Raw genomic sequence first — 20665 nt, 5'->3', positions numbered from 1 at the left:
GTTGGTATTGTATACTGGTCTAGACACACAGTTGCTTCTGTATACTGGCCTAGAGACACACAGTTGGTATTGTATACTGGTCTAGACACACAGCTGGTTCTGTATACTGGTCTAAACGACACTCAGTTGATCCCTGTATACTGGTCTAGACACACAGCTGGTTCTGTATACTGGTCTAGACACTCAGTTGGTTCTGGGAAAAAGACAGAGAGAGCTTGAAGCCAATTTGATAATATCAGGCTGTGCACACAGAGAGACGTGCAAGCCGCAGTTCTGGTAACCGAGGAGATGGTGGCAGGGGGTTGGGCGGGAAGGGGGGGGGGAGGGTGCGTGGCAGGGGGGTTGGGGGGGGGAGGGGGCATGGCAGAGGGAATCAGCTGGTCCATCCATCGTCTCCCGTCTGATGTTGTGCTCGGGCTTCAGAGCGGGGCCCCTATACGTCTGTCTGCTGAAACTGACATTCAGCTGGTTTCGACGAGGTTAGCGCTGTCATGATGACTCAGTGGACGTTGGACTGGTTTTGGAGGCTTTGCAGAGACATTCGCCGCGGGACCATTTGACCCCTGACCCCTGCCCTTAAGAGACATCAGCAGAAATGCCTGAGCAGCCAGGAGATGAGAAAGACACACTGCACTGTGTGAACGCCTGTGTTGTGTGATATTATTAATAGGACAGAATTTCCTCGCTCCAAGTTTCACCTTGTTGACATTAATTAAATCGGAACAGATTTTCGAGCTTTCATTTTATGATCAAAATACAGCACAGAGAGCGGGCGGCTTTCTTGAAAGATTTTCAAGGAGACAAAACACAGACAGACTGTGTGAGCATGAATGTTGCCATGGCAACTGGGATGACAACACATGGTCTGCCTGGAAAACAACAACAACATTAAGTTGGAGCAAAAGGATTAATTTTAGTCCTTATATTAAATGATCAAATTATAATTATTTTATTATTATAGAAATTATTAAATATGTTTTAAAGGATGGCTTTACCGGTAATCAACCCACTTTGTATCATACTACAGATGGAAACTAGCCTCCTGGCTAATTCTGGCATATTTATGGTGTTTTGATTCATCTAAGCACATGGGCAGTGTTTTACCTTCTCTCTCCGTTTACCTCAGGGAGAAAAATGCTCCGCCCCCACCAGCTGCAAGTCATTAAGGCTCGTTAAGGCTCTCCATGCAATTCGCCATGGATGTGCGCATAATTAAAAAATAAAAATAAACAATAACAGCCACCCTCGGAGCAGATTCGGCCTCTCCAGCAGAACTTCCGCAGCTCCGTTGTGACATAAAACGCGTCAGAACGGAGCGCTTTGGCAGAGGAGGAAATGGGAGATCTCCGTGAGGTAAACAGAGAGAGAAGGTAAACACTGCACATGTGCTTATATTATCGAGATTATTAATGATACAAAGTGGGTTGATTACTGGTGAAGCCATCCTTTAACTTTTCCCAGATTCTGTTAACTCTTTTCTCCTTTTCAGATTCATTGGTTTACACTTTTCCCAGGTTTTATATATTTATACATTTCATACTCAATAATACCTGCAACCTTTTTCAGCTTAGTTATTATGTCAATGCTTAGTTGATAGTTAATAGTTATTCTTTTATCTTTCAGAGTTCTTCTTTTCAACAAGTATCTTAGGAGTGATATTACGTAGCCCAGTATAACAGTAACATTTTTTATATGAAAGTAAACATTTCATCCATTAAAATCTATTCATAGAGACGACATTAGGCTTTCTCTAAAATACTGTTGGATGAAAACACACATTCAAAAGCATTATGCAGAAAGCTTCCAACACAGAGAATTATTCAAAACTGGTCACTTAAGAGTGTAAGAATGAGTGCACTTTCGAGTACTTTAGAAAATGTGTGGGCGCCTCTTGCTTAGTTCTAAATGGTTCGTACGGTTGTTAATGACAGAAGAGGTGTGCATGGCAAACAGAACATCTAGCAGGACATTACCCTCAGCTGAGTGTGTGGTCACATGTCTACCTGCATGTACTCACTGTCTGACACACACTTCACTTGGCCTGTAGGCCTATACAGCCGCTTTGACATTTTGTCCCCAACGTCCCCATAACAAACCCACATGAGGAGGTACGGTGGTGCAGTGGTAAGCACTATCGCCTCACAGCTCGAAGGTCGTGGGTTCGATTCCCACCTGGGGACGAGGTGAACGCTGAAGGAATGCGTGCCCGTCCGCATGTCCTCGAGTGCCCACCGCCCGGGTGGGGTCGGCAAAAGGGCCTTTCTGTGTGGAGTTTGCATGTTCTCCCCGTGCCTCCCGGGGGTTTCCTTCATATACATGTAGGAACCCCCTTCACAAAAACATGCAATATCCTGGTTGCTAGTGTGGTTCCCCCTCTGGTCGTTAAGGGCGCCTGTTCAGAGGGAGGGGAACTGGTTGGAATAGCGTGAACCTCCCACGTGCTGTGTCCTACCGGTGAAGCTTCCTCTGTCAGGTGAAAAGAAGCGGCTGGCTGACTGCCCATGTCTCGGAGGAAGCATGGAGCCAGTCTCGGCTCTCCCCAGATCGGCAGAGGATGGAGTAGCAACCAGGATTGAGAAATCAAGTGAGCACTAATGGGGGATAAAATGGGATAAAAAAATCGGGAAAAAATATATTAAAAAAAACAAAAAAAAACCCACATGGGTTTTCTGTCTCCAACGTCCCCATAACAAATCTACATTACACATACGATATCCCACAGACGCAGCTAGCTGCTCCCTATACATGCTGCCATGTTTAAATATCTTTATAATCTATATACTAGAAATTACTCCAAATGTCAAATATTTTTAGTATTTTCACAACAATTTCGGCAAAATCTCACAATTCTGTTATTCCCATTTTACTTCTACATTCCATTTTTTTTAAAGCAACATTTTTGCGACCACCTCTCTCTGATCTCTACTGAATGGAAAGCATAGGGCACTGGGTTAAGGATGGCAAGCGCCATCTTTGGTGCTAAGCGGTACTCACTGTTGTGCCATTTCTGCATGGCTTTTCCCAGAGAGCCAATCAGACAGTGTGGGCGGAGCTTGGATTATCTCTAACAGCAGTTTGACTTTCTGTAGGTGGCGCTCTTTTCTCTGTCTGTTTGGCCCATAAACATAAATAATATAGCTATCCCATTACATTTCTTCTCCCTGGTGGAGTTCAAATGTTGGCCGTCACCATCTTGATTTGTCGTCAGCAGAGTGGGGAGGGAATGGGTTGAGTCCTTGCCCAGCCCACATGAGACAGAGTTTCCCAGAGCCGCAGCTCCGCCTGCTATTGGACAGGCGATCTGTCAATCACCCCCTTTTCTATCATCTATTTTACTCCAAACGGGCGAGTTATATAAAAAACTACCCCCCTACAGTTGTTATGAAAAGGTGAAATTATCTACAGTATATAGATCAAAACCGTGTTTCAGTCCAGGCTATAAAGAGGTTTAATTACTGTTACAAAGTGAGGCATTTTAACAGGAACCACGGGACTTCTGAGTCCTGCCTCAAGTGGCCATTCGAAGAATTACAGCTTAAACAAAGACTTCCGCATCTTCTTCAGGGGAAAGGGGGTGGGCTTGCCCACTGGTGGTTAGGCCACAGTGGCTGTGTGACTTCTCATGCTAACTAACCAGTTCTACTTGTGGTCAGTCTTTTGTTGATTGTGGAGCGCAGGTGAGAAAATCATGACGACGATGTAGGAGTCTCACAAAGTCACATGATGGGGGCTGAAATTCCTCCTCGTCAAATTCCTCGTTTATAATCCAATTACTCACTTTTACAAATATCTGGAATCTTGAATGAAAAGACGGAAAGGGCTTATTTCAGGCCCTCAGTGTTCACGTTTGACTGGCTGCAGTCCACACACACACACACACACACACACACACACACACACACACACACACACACACACACACACACACACGTGTGTAACGCCCCTGCCATTTGCCCGCTAACACAGTTGGCAGGCTTCCAGTGATCCTCCATTGACTGCAGAGATTAATTGAAAAGAACTCATTACTTTTCCAAATGAGTCCGATTTGATTTGAAGGACTTGAGCGCTGAGCGCAGTCTGCAGAGTGTGTCTGGAGAAATGAACAATGGCCTTTTTGATTTTAAGTTTCCCTTTATCTATTTTTTACTGGGAACTTTTTAATCAATAGCCCATTTGATATAAAAAATTCTTACTGTGTATTTTAATCTTCCTCCCTTTATTTATTTATTACTGGGAATAGCCGTCTCAAGTTTCCTTTTATTTATTACTGGGAACTTTTAATCATTCTTCCTTTATTTTTATTACTGGGAAATGTATAGGTGTGTGAAGGCTGATCCTCATGTATTCTGTTTGCTCTGTATGTATTTATTATGATTTTTTTTTTTTTATATATATTTTATTTTCATATTTTAAATTTTTATAGAACACAAACAAGACAAACAGGCTCAGACACAAAGGAAAGAAAGAAAAAACAAAACAAAACAAAACAATATAATCAACATTACAAAGTGGTGCCGCCAGCTACCTAAGGTGCTTATGTTCTTGTAAACGGTATACTCGGGATTCCACCCAAGGGGTCCATGGGAAGCCAGCCGGGCGAGTCACCCGTCACCTCTAGCCTCGTTAAGGTAGACCAAAAACGGGTCCCAGATAGTCACAAACTTTCTAATTGTATTGGTTCTCAGGAACCTAAGTCTCTCCATGCGTATAACAGAGGTCATGTCCGTCAACCACAACTGGAAAGAGGGTGGAGAGGGAGATTTCCATTCCTTCAGAATTTGTTTTTTGGCAACAGTTGTCCCCAGTGTCAGAGATTGTTGCACAGCTGTAGGAAAATTCAGAGAGGACTCTGAGCAGCCGAAGATGGCGAGTTCTGCCTCCGGCTGAAGGGCCACCCCGTAGGCCTTAGAGTACCAGTCAAATATTCTGGCCCAGAATCCCGTCAGTGAAGGGCAGAACCAGAAGGCTGTATTTATTATGATTGACTGACACCTGCAGTGTCTATTAGGCACGTTGTCAGCCTGATTGCTTGACCGTGATTGGCTGCTGCGACACCCCCTTGTGCCTATATATAACTGTTGTCTGCATTCAGAAATCACTTTTGCCAGATGAAGGTCTTGTGACCGAAACGTCGCTAATAAAAGTCTGAAGTGAAGTCAGTGTGCGGGATTTTCCTCTCTCAACCAACCTTCACTTAAAAAAAAAAAGTAGTCACCATCTACCACCTCTCCCTTTATCTGTTATTTTTCTTTTCCTACTACTTCTGTCTTAAAGCCCTGGGCCCTGACAGACAGAGCTGAAGACAGGGCGTCGGCGGTGAGAGAAATCACTCTGATTGGCTGGTCAACTGGTAGCGAAGCAGTGCTCATTTTCCAACTTCATCTCATCTGATCATTCCAATAGACAAATATTTTCACGACGACGCGTCTTCAGGAAAGCCCCTTGAGCCCGTCGCGGGCTAGCCTGCGTGCTAACCAGCCCCAATGAGAGTACTGACAAGTGCCAATCACATGGGGCTGGATACCAGGCTATCCTCCTCCGCCTTTCTTCCACATGCAAAAGACCTGACAAACGCCGGTGGCGTTTGCAACTTTTTAAATCAGACATAATCTCGCTTAAGTAGCTAGCTATACAAAACCGTTTAAGTGGTGAACGAAATGGTAGGTAAACGCTGCTTCGTTTGATGCTGGGTTGTATATCCCTCGGTCTCGTGCAGGCGCAGAACGGCGTACGTGCTAGCTGACCGGCGTCGGCTGTAGTGTTTGTTCAGTACTAGCAACCTTTTGGCTCCGAAAAATGCGACGTTAACAGTCTGCGTTTGTTGAGTGGAGTTGATGTGATCCAGCCTTTACATGATCATGCTAGGGTCAAGGGTCAAGCCTCCTTACTATTGACCTCTGACCTGACGCTGTGTAATGTGGATCACTATAGATAAGAGCATTAGCCTCAAATGTAAATACCTTCACGATAATGGCAACCAGGATAGGGTTAATCCTTGGGATGTTACTCTACTACCATCCCCGTTATAAAGTGGCTCCATCTATCCTGCCACATAAGACTACACAGCGCGTGTGTGTATAGTGTTTAGCACAGACAATATGAAAGCTTTGGTTAAATGTGTCTGTTGAGTATTGTGCTATATTAATATATATATTAGTCTGTGATAGATAGATAGCAAGACAGATCTTTATTATATCAAAATGTCACAGGTTATTATGACGGCTTGCTTTGATTTGAGGTCAGAATAGGAAGCAGGAGGACATCATTCAGTCATGTTGTCATGTGACCTATCTTCCTTTCCCCTTTCTGACATGGTGACGGCCAACAACTACCTCAAAACACAGACACTTACTGACAACAGCTATTAAAAGAGAACACATAAGAGGAAGAATCAGATTGCTACTTGATATCAGCAGATAAACTAAAGCTGACAACTTGGAATCAGTTATGGTGGAAGGGGGTGATGGTTCACCAAGGCCACTCCTGCTACTCAGCCTGCCCCCCCCCCTCCCCACCCAATACTGCCAGCCAAGGTAGGGGGAAATGTAGGTCAGTAGCCGGGACACAGTCTGCATGGACTGGGTGCAAGTACCATGTGTTAAAGAAAGTGTCAGGGGGGGCACGGTGGCGCAGTGGTAAGCACTGTCGCCTCACAGCTTGAAGGTCCTGGGTTCAATTCCCACCTGAGCGCTGAAGGAGCGCGTGCCCGTTCGCATGTCCTCGAGTGCCCACCACCGCCCGGGTGGGGTCGTCAAAAGGGCCTTTCTGTGTGGAGTTTGCATGTTCTCCCCGTGCCTCCCGGGGGTTTTCTTCATATAGGAACCCCCTTCACCAAAACATGCAATATCCTGGTCACTGACGTGGTTCCTCCTCTGGTCGTTTGGGGCGCCTGTTCAGAGGGAGGGGAACTCGTTGGAATAGCGTGATCCTCCCACGTGCTATGTCCTACCGGTGAAGCTTCCCCTGTCAGGTGAAAAGAAGCGGCTGGTTAACCGCCCATGTCTCTGAGGAAGCATGGAGCCAGTTTCCCCAGATCGGCAGAGGGTGGAGCAGCAACCAGGATAAATAAATTAAAATTAGCACTAATGGAGGATAAAAATGGGATAATTTATATTGGTCTGCTTAAAGTTGAGCAGTTTCTCAAGAAGAAAAAATCAAAATCATATCACCATGTAATATGATATGTATATTATATATGTATGTATAAATATATTATACATACATGCACACACACACACACACACACACTTATGTATTTACATGGGATAATCCCTGCTCAAATACCAACCCCCCGCCCAAATCGAAACCACAGGCCAAGCACACACACACACACACACACACACACACACACACACACACACACACACACACACACACACACAAGGGGTGAGCAACTGGCAGAGAGCCACACAGCAGTCAGATGAATGCAGAGTAATGACAGAGGCAGAGCAGCAGCAGCATGTTAACACAGTATCAAACTGCTCTGAAGACCACATCAAAGCTACACAGCAACAGCTTTTACCCAGCGCTCAGGTCTTCAGCTCATCTTTCTTTACAAATCAGTACGTGCAGTCAGCAGGTCTCCAACCACAAACACCACGCAACTTTAGAACCTGAACTCAGCTCAAATGACCCTACAGTCATTTGGCTACGGGAGTCTCCTCCTGGTGCAGACTTGGATTCTGCTCTACTTTGCAAACAACAACAACAACAACACCACCACAAACACACCAGAAGGAGACCAGCAGTGGAGAAGGTTTGGAGGAGACCAGCAGTGGAGAAGGTTTGGAGGAGAGCAGCAGTGGAGAAGGTTTGGAGGAGAGTGGAGACCAGCAGTGGAGAAGGTTTGGAGGAGAGTGGAGACCAGCAGTGGAGAAGGTTTGGAGGAGAGTGGAGACCAGCAGTGGAGAAGGTTTGGAGGAGAGTGGAGACCAGCAGTGGAGAAGGTTTGGAGGAGAGTGGAGACCAGCAGTGGAGAAGGTTTGGAGGAGAGTGGAGACCAGCAGTGGAGAAGGTTTGGAGGAGAGTGGAGACCAGCAGTGGAGAAGGTTTGGAGGAGAGTGGAGACCAGCAGTGGAGAAGGTTTGGAGGAGAGCAGCAGTGGAGAAGGTTTGGAGGAGACCAGCAGTGGAAAAGGTTTGGAGGAGAGTGGAGACCAGCAGTGGAGAAGGTTTGGAGGAGACCAGCAGTGGAGAAGGTTTGGAGGAGAGTGGAGACCAGCAGTGGAGAAGGTTTGGAGGAGAGCAGCAGTTTGTCTGGGCAGCACTTGAAGCGTTAACACACCACAGAGGAACGGACTAATTGGCCATTTTTCTGACACAGCTCACAAAGCAGAGTTTCCCGAGAAAAGTCACGCTTTCTTCTCTTTTGAACAACTTAAACTGCCTCGCCTGCAGGCACAACAGCCAGAGCGTCTCATCTTCTCAGCTCTCCGTGTTGCCTTCTGTGCCTCCATGAAGGTGCTTGAGAAGCTGGCCACTTATCCCAGATATACAGGCCTTATGAATGAATCATTCTGGATACGGACGAGGACTCTGGAGAGCCTTTAACAGGGGATTCCAGGAGATCCGCTGTGGCTCGGGTTACACTTGGAATTTCAATGTGATTTTTGAGATGGGATTTGAAGGGATTAGCTTACAATGCGTCCACACTTGGCCTGAAAATGACTTCAATTTGCATGACTTTGCCTCCACTCTTCCCCCTCTCCATCTCGTTATGTCATCTCTGTTATGCATCATCTCATCTGACTGGATTTTCTTCAATTTGCATGGATTTTTCTCCACCTCGTTACACTGCTTCAATGCACACTGTGGCGCACAGCTAGACTATCCACAATTCCAATCATAATGCAAGCAGGGCAACCACTTCCATCACTTAGTTTGAAGATCCGATAATAACAACAAAGTGAGAAAGATTTTCCTTTTTTCTGACGAGATCATCGACTAGATCACTTCCCGCATCGTCCTGGCGTGATCCAACAATAAAACTATTGAACTACAAGTGTAACCGTAGCCTTTGAGGCATGCTAAGCTGTCTGTCACCCTCTTTGTGACCTCTAGGGGAAACATGACCCCGTTAACCGTTAACGTTAAACTATGGTCATTACAGATCCCATCCGCACTTTTTTTAACCTGTATTTGACCAGCTTGGCCAGTAGGGGGTGTGCGCGGCCCCTGGCTAAATTCCCGGACAGGCCTTCCTCCAATCATGGCCACCTAATCATCCCTCGATATCTAATTGGCACATTCAGTCCTCAACACTCCACCGTGATAGGTCAAACTGGCTGCTGTGCATCACCCAGTGGTGGATGAGATGAGTCCCACCGCATATGTGAACGCCTGAGTACTTAGAAAAGTGCTATATAAATACAATCAATTATTACCTGTATTATTAAAACCAGTCCAAGAAACAAACAGAAAGACACTAAATGTGTGGTGACTCATGTAGAATCCATTTGCTTGTTTGAATTGCCAGCCTCTGCAACCGGCCCTGAACACAAGTGGAGGTGGGTCAGCTGCGTGGTTTCACCAGACTGCCTTCAGTGAAACCACACACACCAAAGCAGGCCGGGTCAGGTCAGGAGGTGAAGGAGTCAGGCCTGGAGAACAGTGCAGGAGTCAGACCTGGAGAAGAGTGCAGGAGTCAGGCCTGGAGAACAGTGCAGGAGTCAGGCCTGGAGAACAGTGCAGGAGTCAGGCCTGCCTGGAGAACAGTGCAGGAGTCAGGCCTGCCTGGAGAACAGTGGAGGAGTCAGGCCTGCCTGGAGAACAGTGCAGGAGTCAGACCTGGAGAACAGTGCAGGAGTCAGGCCTGTCTGGAGAACAGTGCAGGAGTCAGGCCTGGAGAACAGTGCAGGAGTCAGGCCTGCCTGGAGAACAGTGGAGGAGTCAGACCTGGAGAACAGTGCAGGAGTCAGGCCTGTCTGGAGAACAGTGCAGGAGTCAGGCCTGGAGAACAGTGCAGGAGTCAGGCCTGCCTGGAGAACAGTGGAGGAGGCAGGCCTGGAGAACAGTGCAGGAGTCAGGCCTGTCTGGAGAACAGTGCAGGAGTCAGGCCTGGAGAACAGTGCAGGAGTCAGGCCTGGAGAACAGTGCAGGAGTCAGACCTGGAGAACAGTGCAGGAGTCAGACCTGCCTGGAGAACAGTGCAGGAGGCAGGCCTGGAGAACAGTGCAGGAGTCAGGCCTGTCTGGAGAACAGTGCAGGAGTCAGGCCTGGAGAACAGTGCAGGAGTCAGGCCTGGAGAACAGTGCAGGAGTCAGGCCTGGAGAACAGTGCAGGAGTCAGACCTGGAGAACAGTGCAGGAGTCAGGCCTGGAGAACAGTGCAGGAGTCAGGCCTGGAGAACAGTGCAGGAGTCAGGCCTGCCTGGAGAACAGTGCAGGAGTCAGACCTGGAGAACAGTGCAGGAGTCAGGCCTGGAGAACAGTGCAGGAGTCAGGCCTGGAGAACAGTGCAGGAGTCAGGCCTGGAGAACAGTGCAGGAGTCAGGCCTGGAGAACAGTGCAGGAGTCAGACCTGGAGAACAGTGCAGGAGTCAGGCCTGGAGAACAGTGCAGGAGTCAGGCCTGCCTGGAGAACAGTGCAGGAGTCAGGCCTGCAGAACAGGTACTTAAAGGAGGACTTACCTCCAAAACACTTTTTTTCAGCTTTTAACCAATATATATGACTTTGGGGGTGATGTGTGAAGAATTCTGGTCAGAATTTCCACATTTGACACCAAACTGTTGCCATTTTACCATTTGTATCATTTTTCAGCAGCATATCTGGCATAAGCGCCCTCTTAGGGTCAAAGACTGCTTTTTTTTTTTTTCTCAAATGAATGGGAGATTAGGAACACATTGACGTCACAGTGTTCCCAAAGACTATGGGATTTCAAGATAATTACTCCCCTACCCCCCCTGTACCCTTTCGGCTCCTCAGAACTCCAAGCCTATTCCTATTGAAGTTTGCTCTTAAAATACTGAACCAAACGTCGTCAAAGTTGGCACATGTCTTAATTATAGTTAGTTTCCCGCTGAATGTGTCATTACTTTATTGATATCTTACCTGGATAAGCTCGAATGATGATGTTTATATTATCAGTCCGAGTTGGAAGCACTGTCTCCAGCCCAGCCAGGCGGGAGCGGGCGGGAGAGAGTCGTACTGTAACCTCATGCACTAGCACCAAGCTCCGGGCGCGCGCGCAGCAGCAGCAGCAGCAGCAGCAGCAGCAGCTCTGTGCTCAGAGCACAGAGAGCACAGTCTGACATTTCCGCGGCTATCAGTCCGACTTCAGAAGCACTTCTCTCGGCCAGTCTGCTCTCTCATGCACCCGCGGGGGCGCGCGGCAGCAGCACACACCAGCAGTGAGAGGCGGGGGCTTTCAACAGTCTGACATTTCAGCAAACAAATCTCGTCGCAGTTTAGCGGACATGTAAAATATAACGCTATACTACGACGTGACAATGTGACAAAGCTTCTCTAAACATATCGGCTAATATAATATCATCACTGTGTACAAGCAACGCCAACTTTTATGGAAATCAAGTCAGCAGAGCAGAGCGACTGGCTCTGTCTGCGTGTGTGTGCTGCTCGGGGGGATTCGCATGGGAACAGTGTGAGGAGGAGAAGAGCTCTCCCCAAGCCCCAAAACGCAAATTAAAAACGGATTTCATTGCGCGGTTTATCTCTAGTTAGACGAGGGAATTACGTGGAGAAATCTCGCATTGTGTTACCCCAGAGCGAGAGGTTTGTCCTCACTGTGCTGTGTGCTGCGAGCAGCGAGGCTCTTAACGTAAGTTTAGACAAGCCACATGCAAGCCACGCACACACACATGGGACAAAATGGGACAAAAATTATTAAATTTCTAGTTCGCCACTGAATGGCCAAATTGATATAACTATCAACCATTTCAGGATTTTCTGTTTCCATACAGGCCACCAGCGTTGGCTAATTGTTGATATTTATAAAGATATCGCCCCTCTCAAATAAATTATTTTTGAGGCAGTAGGCAAACTGTAATGGCGTCGATTTCCGAAAAAAAATCTTGACTTAACACAGCCAAAGAGTCTAGTATAGACAAGAGTATATGTAATTTCTTGGTTTTTTCCATAGGTATTTTCAAATCACTGTTCTAATACATATCTAGGGGGTAAGTCCTCCTTTAAAGTCGAACTGAACCTGTGCATAATGAGTCCGTTTCAGACTGAAAACATAGTTTGTCTAAGGTGACAGGTTGAGAGGCGGGTCATAGTATCATGTCGATGATTTTATTTGACAATTCTGGGGACTGGATTGGGCTTTGGCCAATCCTGGCGTGTTCTGCCTCCAAATCGAGTGGGATTCAGTGTGTTGTGGCGCTCCCCTCGGGAAGAGCCTTTTGACGGGAGGCTGAGTGGCTGAGTGGAGCTCAGCGACCCGCAGGCAGCCAGCTGCCTTCGTGTTGCCGAGCGGAGAGTGCAGCACGTCGGCCTGGAATCTCCGAAGTGCAACCCCTGACAACCAAGCTCTCGGATGCACGCGCCTATCGCTGCTATAACGATACGATATCCCTGGAATGCGCGTTTTAACGGGCCAGTTACATTTCTTTGCATTCTTAGAGATTATAGTTTTTGTTTTTTATCCATGTTTTTAACAATTGGCCAAGTTAGTAGTTAGTTTATGGGATAGGAATTCTGCCAGATGACAGGCACTAGGCGCCATTTTCGACTTCATTTGGAAGAGAAAATTATCCAGAAATGAAGATTTGATTGACAGCTGCATGTCGTGATATGATTGGTTGAAATGTGGTAGAAATTTGATAGTACTGGGTGACGTCAGCAAACTGTAAATTACTGTTATCAATGAAATCTTGAAAAAGGAACTTTTGATGTGAAAAAGTGTGAAAAACTAAAGAAATTAGATTGTTGTGATTTGTTTTGCATACATTATTAAATAGGTGCACTGCATACCCAGGTATTTGAACTAAAAGAAAAGAAAAGTCATTCTTGGGTTCAGCTCGACTTTAAGCGTGCAAGGAATTATGTAATCTAGCCAATGAACAGACAGCTCAGCAGCTTTCATCATAAACTAACTTAGCTTTATCCGTCCATGTCAAAGCAGGAGAAAAACACTTGTAAATCCTATTTAAAAAACAACAGCCGTGTGTGAACTTCATAAGCAACGTCTGGAGAAACGTACAGGACATTTACAACAGCTAATGCAAAACATTGAGCACAAAAGCAGGATTTTCATTATTAAACTAGAGTAGAGAGTACAGTAGACCATCTAGTGAGGGGATCACAGCAGCCACGAGGTCCACCACTTACAACCAATGTAGACCAGGGGTGTGAGGTGGGGGGGGGGTCCCGGGGGCGGCCCCCTTGCTCGGATCACGCCCATTTTCAAACTCGACCTTCATTTTGACAGTCAACAACATGCCTGTAAAGCTTTGCAACTGCCTCTTGAACGGTTCTGACGCTATCGCGCTAACAAAATCTTTCCAGACAGACAGAAAGACAAACAGATACAGTCAGACAGACAGACAGATAGACAGTCAGACAGTCAGACAGTCAGACAGACAGACAGACAGACAGACAGACAGACAGACAGACAGTCAGACAGACACAGACAAACAGACACAGATAGACAGTCAGACAGACAGACAGACAGACAGACAGACAGACAGACAGACAGACAGACAGACAGACAGACAGACACCTGACAAAGTACAGTACTCAAAATGGCTTCTGTGATTCCGCTACAATGATGTGTCTCCACTCCAGGAGCACATTTTGCCTTGATGACACACACATACTCAGAAGGTGAAAATACCAGCCAGCCCCGCTGTCACGCTTTGTGATAATGATGATCATAACATTCATGATAATAATAATAATTAAAATAATGATAATAATAATAATATAGTCAGTCACATAGTGATTATATCAAGTGTAGGCTTTAATTTGTGTCTGTGCTTGAGCTATACGAGCATGCTGTACATACAGTATAGGCCAGTAAATAGTAAACAGTCTCCTTATAATGAATACTTTGGGTTTTTTCTTTGCCTGCTGGTCAGTCTTAAGTAAAAAATCAAAGACAGCGCGCTCAACTCCTTACTTTAAGGCAGGCTGTATAAACTGGGTGCTGGATCCCTAAAACAAGTCTAATTAAAAAAAAAACGAAAAGGACAGCACTCCAAGTTCAAAGATTTATTGCCACACAATAATGGACGTTTCGGGTAGCATCCCTTCTTCAGTGTGTAATGGCAATTGCAGTCTTAAGTAAGCAATTTTAATAAAGCATGTTGGGCTTGTAACTTGTGATGGGTATTTGTCATTATTTTTGGACATTTTATAGACTAATTGAAAAATCGATATTTTTTTATTTTTTATTCTATATCTAGATTAATCGATAATGGAAAATGCCATTAGTTGCAGCCCTAATACCGAAACATGATACAAGACAAAAAGAATATATACTGTATATATCTTTATTTCAAAACTCCAGATGTTGGCAAAATGAATAATCCTCATCTGATCGTGGCTGAGCCCCGCCCCCATCCCAAATCTCTACTCTCCTAAACAAGACTTCCACACGAGAACGGATCCTCAAAGGAGCAGGAACCAGATGAGACCATCACCCTCACATAGCTGTCTCTTTACCTGCAGCCAGGTGAGACCATCACCCTCACATAGACGTCTCTTTACCTGCAGCCAGGTGAGACCATCACCCTCACATAGCTGTCTCTTTACCTGCAGCCAGGTGAGACCATCACCCTCACATAGACGTCTCTTTACCTGCAGCCAGGTGAGACCATCACCCTCACATAGCTGTCTCTTTACCTGCAGCCAGGTGAGACCATCACCCTCACATAGCTGTCTCTTTACCTGCAGCCAGGTGAGACCATCACCCTCACATAGACGTCTCTTTACCTGCAGCCAGGTGAGACCATCACCCTCACATAGCTGTCTCTATACCTGCAGCCAGGTGAGACCATCACCCTCACATAGACGTCTCTTTACCTGCAGCCAGGTGAGACCATCACCCTCACATAGACGTCTCTTTACCTGCAGCCAGGTGAGACCATCACCCTCACATAGCTGTCTCTTTACCTGCAGCCAGGTGAGACCATCACCCTCACATAGACGTCTCTTTACCTGCAGCCAGGTGAGACCATCACCCTCACATAGATGTCTCTTTACCTGCAGCCAGGTGAGACCATCACCCTCACATAGACGTCTCTTTACCTGCAGCCAGGTGAGACCATCACCCTCACATAGCTGTCTCTTTACCTGCAGCCAGGTGAGACCATCACCCTCACATAACTGTCTCTTTACCTGCAGCCAGGTGAGACCATCACCCTCACATAACTGTCTCTTTACCTGCAGCCAGGTGAGACCATCACCCTCACATAGCTGTCTCTTTACCTGCAGCCAGGTGAGACCATCACCCTCACATAGACGTCTCTTTACCTGCAGCCAGGTGAGACCATCACCCTCACATAGACGTCTCTTTACCTGCAGCCAGGTGAGACCATCACCCTCACATAGCTGTCTCTTTACCTGCAGCCAGGTGAGACCATCACCCTCACATAGACGTCTCTTTACCTGCAGCCAGGGGAGACCATCACCCTCACATAGACGTCTCTTTACCTGCAGCCAGGTGAGACCATCACCCTCACATAGCTGTCTCTTTACCTGCAGCCAGGTGAGACCATCACCCTCACATAGACGTCTCTTTACCTGCAGCCAGGTGAGACCATCACCCTCACATAGACGTCTCTTTACCTGCAGCCAGGTGAGACCATCACCCTCACATAACTGTCTCTTTACCTGCAGCCAGGTGAGACCATCACCCTCACATAGACGTCTCTTTACCTGCAGCCAGGTGAGACCATCACCCTCACATAGCTGTCTCTTTACCTGCAGCCAGGTGAGACCATCACCCTCACATAGCTGTCTCTTTACCTGCAGCCAGGTGAGACCATCACCCTCACATAGACGTCTCTTTACCTGCAGCCAGGTGAGACCATCACCCTCACATAGCTGTCTCTTTACCTGCAGCCAGGTGAGACCATCACCCTCACATAGACGTCTCTTTACCTGCAGCCAGGTGAGACCATCACCCTCACATAGCTGTCTCTTTACCTGCAGCCAGGTGAGACCATCACCCTCACATAGCTGTCTCTTTACCTGCAGCCAGGTGAGACCATCACCCTCACATAGCTGTCTCTTTACCTGCAGCCAGGGGAGACCATCACCCTCACATAGCTGTCTCTTTACCTGCAGCCAGGTGAGACCATCACCCTCACATAGCTGTCTCTTTACCTGCAGCCAGGGGAGACCATCACCCTCACATAGACGTCTCTTTACCTGCAGCCAGGGGAGACCATCACCCTCACATAGCTGTCTCTTTACCTGCAGCCAGGGGAGACCATCACCCTCACATAGACGTCTCTTTACCTGCAGCCAGGGGAGACCATCACCCTCACATAGCTGTCTCTTTACCTGCAGCCAGGTGAGACCATCACCCTCACATAGACGTCTCTTTACCTGCAGCCAGGGGAGACCATCACCCTCACATAGATGTCTCTTTACCTGCAGCCAGGTGAGACCATCACCCTCACATAGACGTCTCTTTACCTGCAGCCAGGGGAGACCATCACCCTCACATAGCTGTCTCTTTACCTGCAGCCAGGTGAGACCATCACCCTCACATAGACGTCTCTTTACCTGCAGCCAGGTGAGACCATCACCCTCACATAGACGTCTCTTTACCTGCAGCCAGGTGAGACCATCACCCTCACATAGACGTCTCTTTACCTGCAGCCAGGTGAGACCATCACCCTCACATAGCTGTCTCTTTACATGCAGCCAGTAATTCAATGCCATTAGACAAAGCGCCCCATCGTCTCCATTACCAAAGCAGGAGAGAATGAAGCCGCTACAGCAGCGACTTCACTTCTCTCCCACAGCGCAGGAAGGTGAGCGCTAGAATGAGAAACCGTATAGCCAGACGGTCCCGGGAGAACGCCGCACAATTGGTTGTTTATGACCGAAATGGAGTACATGTGTCCCTTTGATAACCAGAAGCACATGCAGATCAATGTCCATGTTTCTGACAGTCATCTGAGGAATAGTGTTCTCCTGTTGCAATGCGTTTCCACACGCGGCCTTCCCCCGTGTTATTCCTGTCATGGCCGTTACGTAAGGTAGGTGTTGATCTACGCAACAATCGACCGAACTGACGAGAAGAAAGCCACCAGTTCGTCCTGACGCTGCCACAATGGATGACACAATCTGGTGTCATGTTCACCAAACAGTCGGGAGAGCAGCATACCAAGGCATATCCTGTCTTTTCATCTTCTCACGCTGCCTCGTCATGCAAGCAGCGTTTTCCTCTCCAGAACAAATTGCTCAGGGTTCCCCCACATCTCTTTCAACGTCAAATTCAAGGATTCTTCAAATTCTTCCCAGGCCCAATTCCCTCAACTTCAAGGACCCAACAACACCGCGTAGTTTGAGACACAGATCAAGGTTAATTACAGTAACAACACTGAGAATTTTTATAATGAGAAATAGCAGGTGCGTTACAGAAGCTCACAGACAATTAAAAAGAGATATGTTTGAATGTGTGAATAACACTTCTCAACTGTGTTGTGTGTACACGTCAAGTAAAACAAAATATCAAAATAACTTCCATTTCTATTCGTACACACAATATATAAATGCAAGCACTTTCAACGACCCGTGTCTATTTATGCCTATTTTCAAAAAACTTTCAATGCCTTGATTTCCCCCCCCCCCCCCCCAAGAAAATTCTTACAATTTCAAGGATTTCAAGGACCTATGGGAACCCTGCCTGTTTTCATCTCTCTGTGGTCCACAGTATATATAGTATGTGCTCATATCGCTGAATGAATGACACAAACTGAGTCCACATTCATTCATACACTGTTTCCTTTCACCTTCTTTGACCCCGTCACACCCAAACGTGCACAGGATGAGGCTGAGCCAGGCCAAACGTTTGAATCCTCTGCCAGGGTGAAGATGCAGAACGATGGCCGGTGTGACGGCGTCTGCGGCGCCCCAGTAAATCTCCGGGGAGAGCGGCTACAATAAGCCAATAAGCAAGGTGAACCTCTCCATCACTGACAGTGATGCACTACGGACCACATTCATCACAGCACCTATCACACACGCTCTCATCTGTGGGGGGAGGTGAGATCTGCAAACCACTTCAGAGTGTGTGTGTGTAGTGTGTACGTGTGTGTGTGTGTGTGTGTGTGTGTAGTGCGTGTGTGTGTAGGCACACGTGTGCTTGTATGATTGTGTGTATGCATTAGTGTCACTTGTGTGTGCATGTGTGTAGATCGATGCATGGATAAAAGCCAGCTGTATGCACAGGTAGTTCTAATGCACCCAAAGGCAGGTGTGAAGAGTATTGTTTGTACACCAGTGGTTCTCAACGTGCGGTCCAGGGGGACCCACCGGGGGTCCTTGAGGGGGGGGTTCCAAGGGGTCCCCAGAAAACGTATAAATTGTTAACGATTATTTCATTTACAATTATCATGATACAGGTTGATGGTCTACCTGCCGGGCATTGCTGCCTGACGCACCTCCACCAGTGCCTTGGAGTTAACACAATTAGGCAATGTAGAAGAATGACTATTTTGATCATAATTTCACTGTTATCTCTTTACCTACAATAACGATAGCCTTGGAATTCTGGACAAAACCATATAAACCCTAAATATATGATCAGATTTGGGTCCGAGAGACAAATATTTGGATTGTAACTTGGGGTCCTTGCTATGGAAAAGGTTGAGAGCCACTGTTGTACACACAGCATACTAGCATGCAGCGCATCATTTGCATGGAAAGTGGAAACACATCATGTGAACACTTAATGGAAATAACAGATGAGTGAAACACTGAATAATTCATGAGGGACGTCTAGATTTAGTCTGGAGTAGTTGTGGTATGTGCCCCGATGGGATTCTCTCACACCTCCACCATTACAATGGGCAGTGGTTCTCAACGTGGGGTCCGGGGACCATTTAGGGGTCCTTGAGGGTGTTCCAGGGGGTCACACGCAAATTATTAAACTTCAGCATTATTCTATTGAACACAGAGAATTAAGTTTTTTTTAATTATCATAGCTTCACTGTTGTCTCTCTCCCTGCAAATACAGGAATTCTAGAGAAAATCATATCTAACAATAAGATATTGGCAGATTTACGTCCAAGTCAGAGACAATAAGTCATTACATGGTGGTCTGTGCCTCTAAATGTGTTGGGGGACGGCCGGGTGGTATTTGATATGAAAAAGGTTGAGAAGCACTGACACAGAGGAAGTTTAGACGGATTCAGAAAACGTCTTTCTGACAGGTGAGATATGATCAGTAAAAAACTCACCTGCCCAGCTCGTCTCCGATTTCATAAAATTGCTCCACATTTTCCTGGTTGAAAACAGTCATGTTGTGGAGCCTGGCAGGCGCTTCCTGCTCTCCTAGTCCTCCCAAACACAGCTGGTCACAGCAGCACCATCCCTCCTAGCAGCCTCCTCTGCTCTGCACCACGGGCTGACACAGGCCAAGCCGACTCATAGCTGGGCTTCTGAACAACAAATGACAGATAAAGAAAGCAATTAGGCTAGAAGGAGAGCTCAACGATGTGACTAGTCTAGTGGGCAGCTTAGCTCAAAATTCCATGACAATTGTGCATTTTGTGATAAAAGCATAAAAGCATTTTTGCAGCCACAGACTGGCGGCCTCCGGAAATAGTAACTGCAATAAAGTTATGTAGACTAGTCTGATAAGGATGATCTTGGTGTCAAATCACACATTTTTGATGATGAGGAATTCAAATTTGGAACTTCAGAATGGCTCAGAAGCTTCCTTCTATATCACAATTCAAAGGTTTGGGCAGTTATGGCAATCACTTATTTTGAGTCTTGAATTGTGAGATAGAAGAAGGGAACGTCTATGTGGAATCCTAAAGTTCCACATAATTCCTCACCATACATTTTTTTTTTTTTTTTACACGAAGATCGACTTAGATCAGAGTCATGATGCCTCCATATCAAATGGTGTGTACCAACAAACGATGTGCTTTTATCACAAAATGCACAATTATGGAATGTGTCGCTATTGCTGCCTGCGCCACTAGACGTGCCTGAGTTGAGCTGGCATGACGATCGAGGTCGGTGGTGGGAGAGAGTTCAGTCAACAAAAGAAGGAAACCAAACTGGGCAGTGAACCCGCACCTCAGTCCAGGCAGGGCGACGTCACGACTCACAGTATTCATTTCCCCCCGTTTCTCTACTACTACTACCTCACATTCCTTTCACTACTCCAGGCTTAATACTGGTTTCCAGTTTGATAACAACCTATAGTAATATAACCATAACTGTGTAGTCGTCACTGGCTAGTTAGGAATGCAATAATAACAACCTCCCGTGAGAAGCTTGGTGTTGTAGCCAAGGGAAACACGGTATTTGGCACCTACTCCTCCTCCTCCTTTAGTCCAGCAAAGAAAACGATAGATCCCAACCGACACACAGTTCCGAAGAAAACTCTCCTATAATAAACTCTCCTATAATAAAGACTTGGGAGGAGGACTCGAGCAGGTGTTTCGCCAATTAAGCCATGTCATAAAAAAAGAGTCACACCCCGAATATTAACGTTCAAAAACCAATTTGCA

At 46.6% G+C, this 20665-nt stretch overlaps 1 protein-coding gene across 1 annotated transcript in view; it reads right to left on the bottom strand.

The window, feature by feature from the left end:
* LOC310783807 (death-associated protein kinase 3-like) overlaps positions 1-19510 on the bottom strand; it is a gene marked incomplete at its 3' end in the record, with an annotated part of 65077 nt that extends 45567 nt beyond the window's left edge. Inside the window, exon 1 of the mRNA XM_083644707.1 lies at positions 19379-19510. Coding sequence (XP_083500833.1) covers positions 19379-19440 — 62 coding nt within the window. The 5' untranslated portion in view covers positions 19441-19510. The remainder of the gene's footprint in view (positions 1-19378) is intronic.
* Between the last annotated feature and the right edge of the window lie 1155 nt (positions 19511-20665).

Source organism: Poromitra crassiceps, assembly GCF_964638095.1.
Source record: "Poromitra crassiceps genome assembly, chromosome: 10".
Taxonomy (NCBI): Eukaryota; Metazoa; Chordata; class Actinopteri; order Beryciformes; family Melamphaidae; genus Poromitra; species Poromitra crassiceps.
Note: the sequence above shows the minus strand (reverse complement) of the source record. Positions and strands in the feature narration are given on the sequence as shown.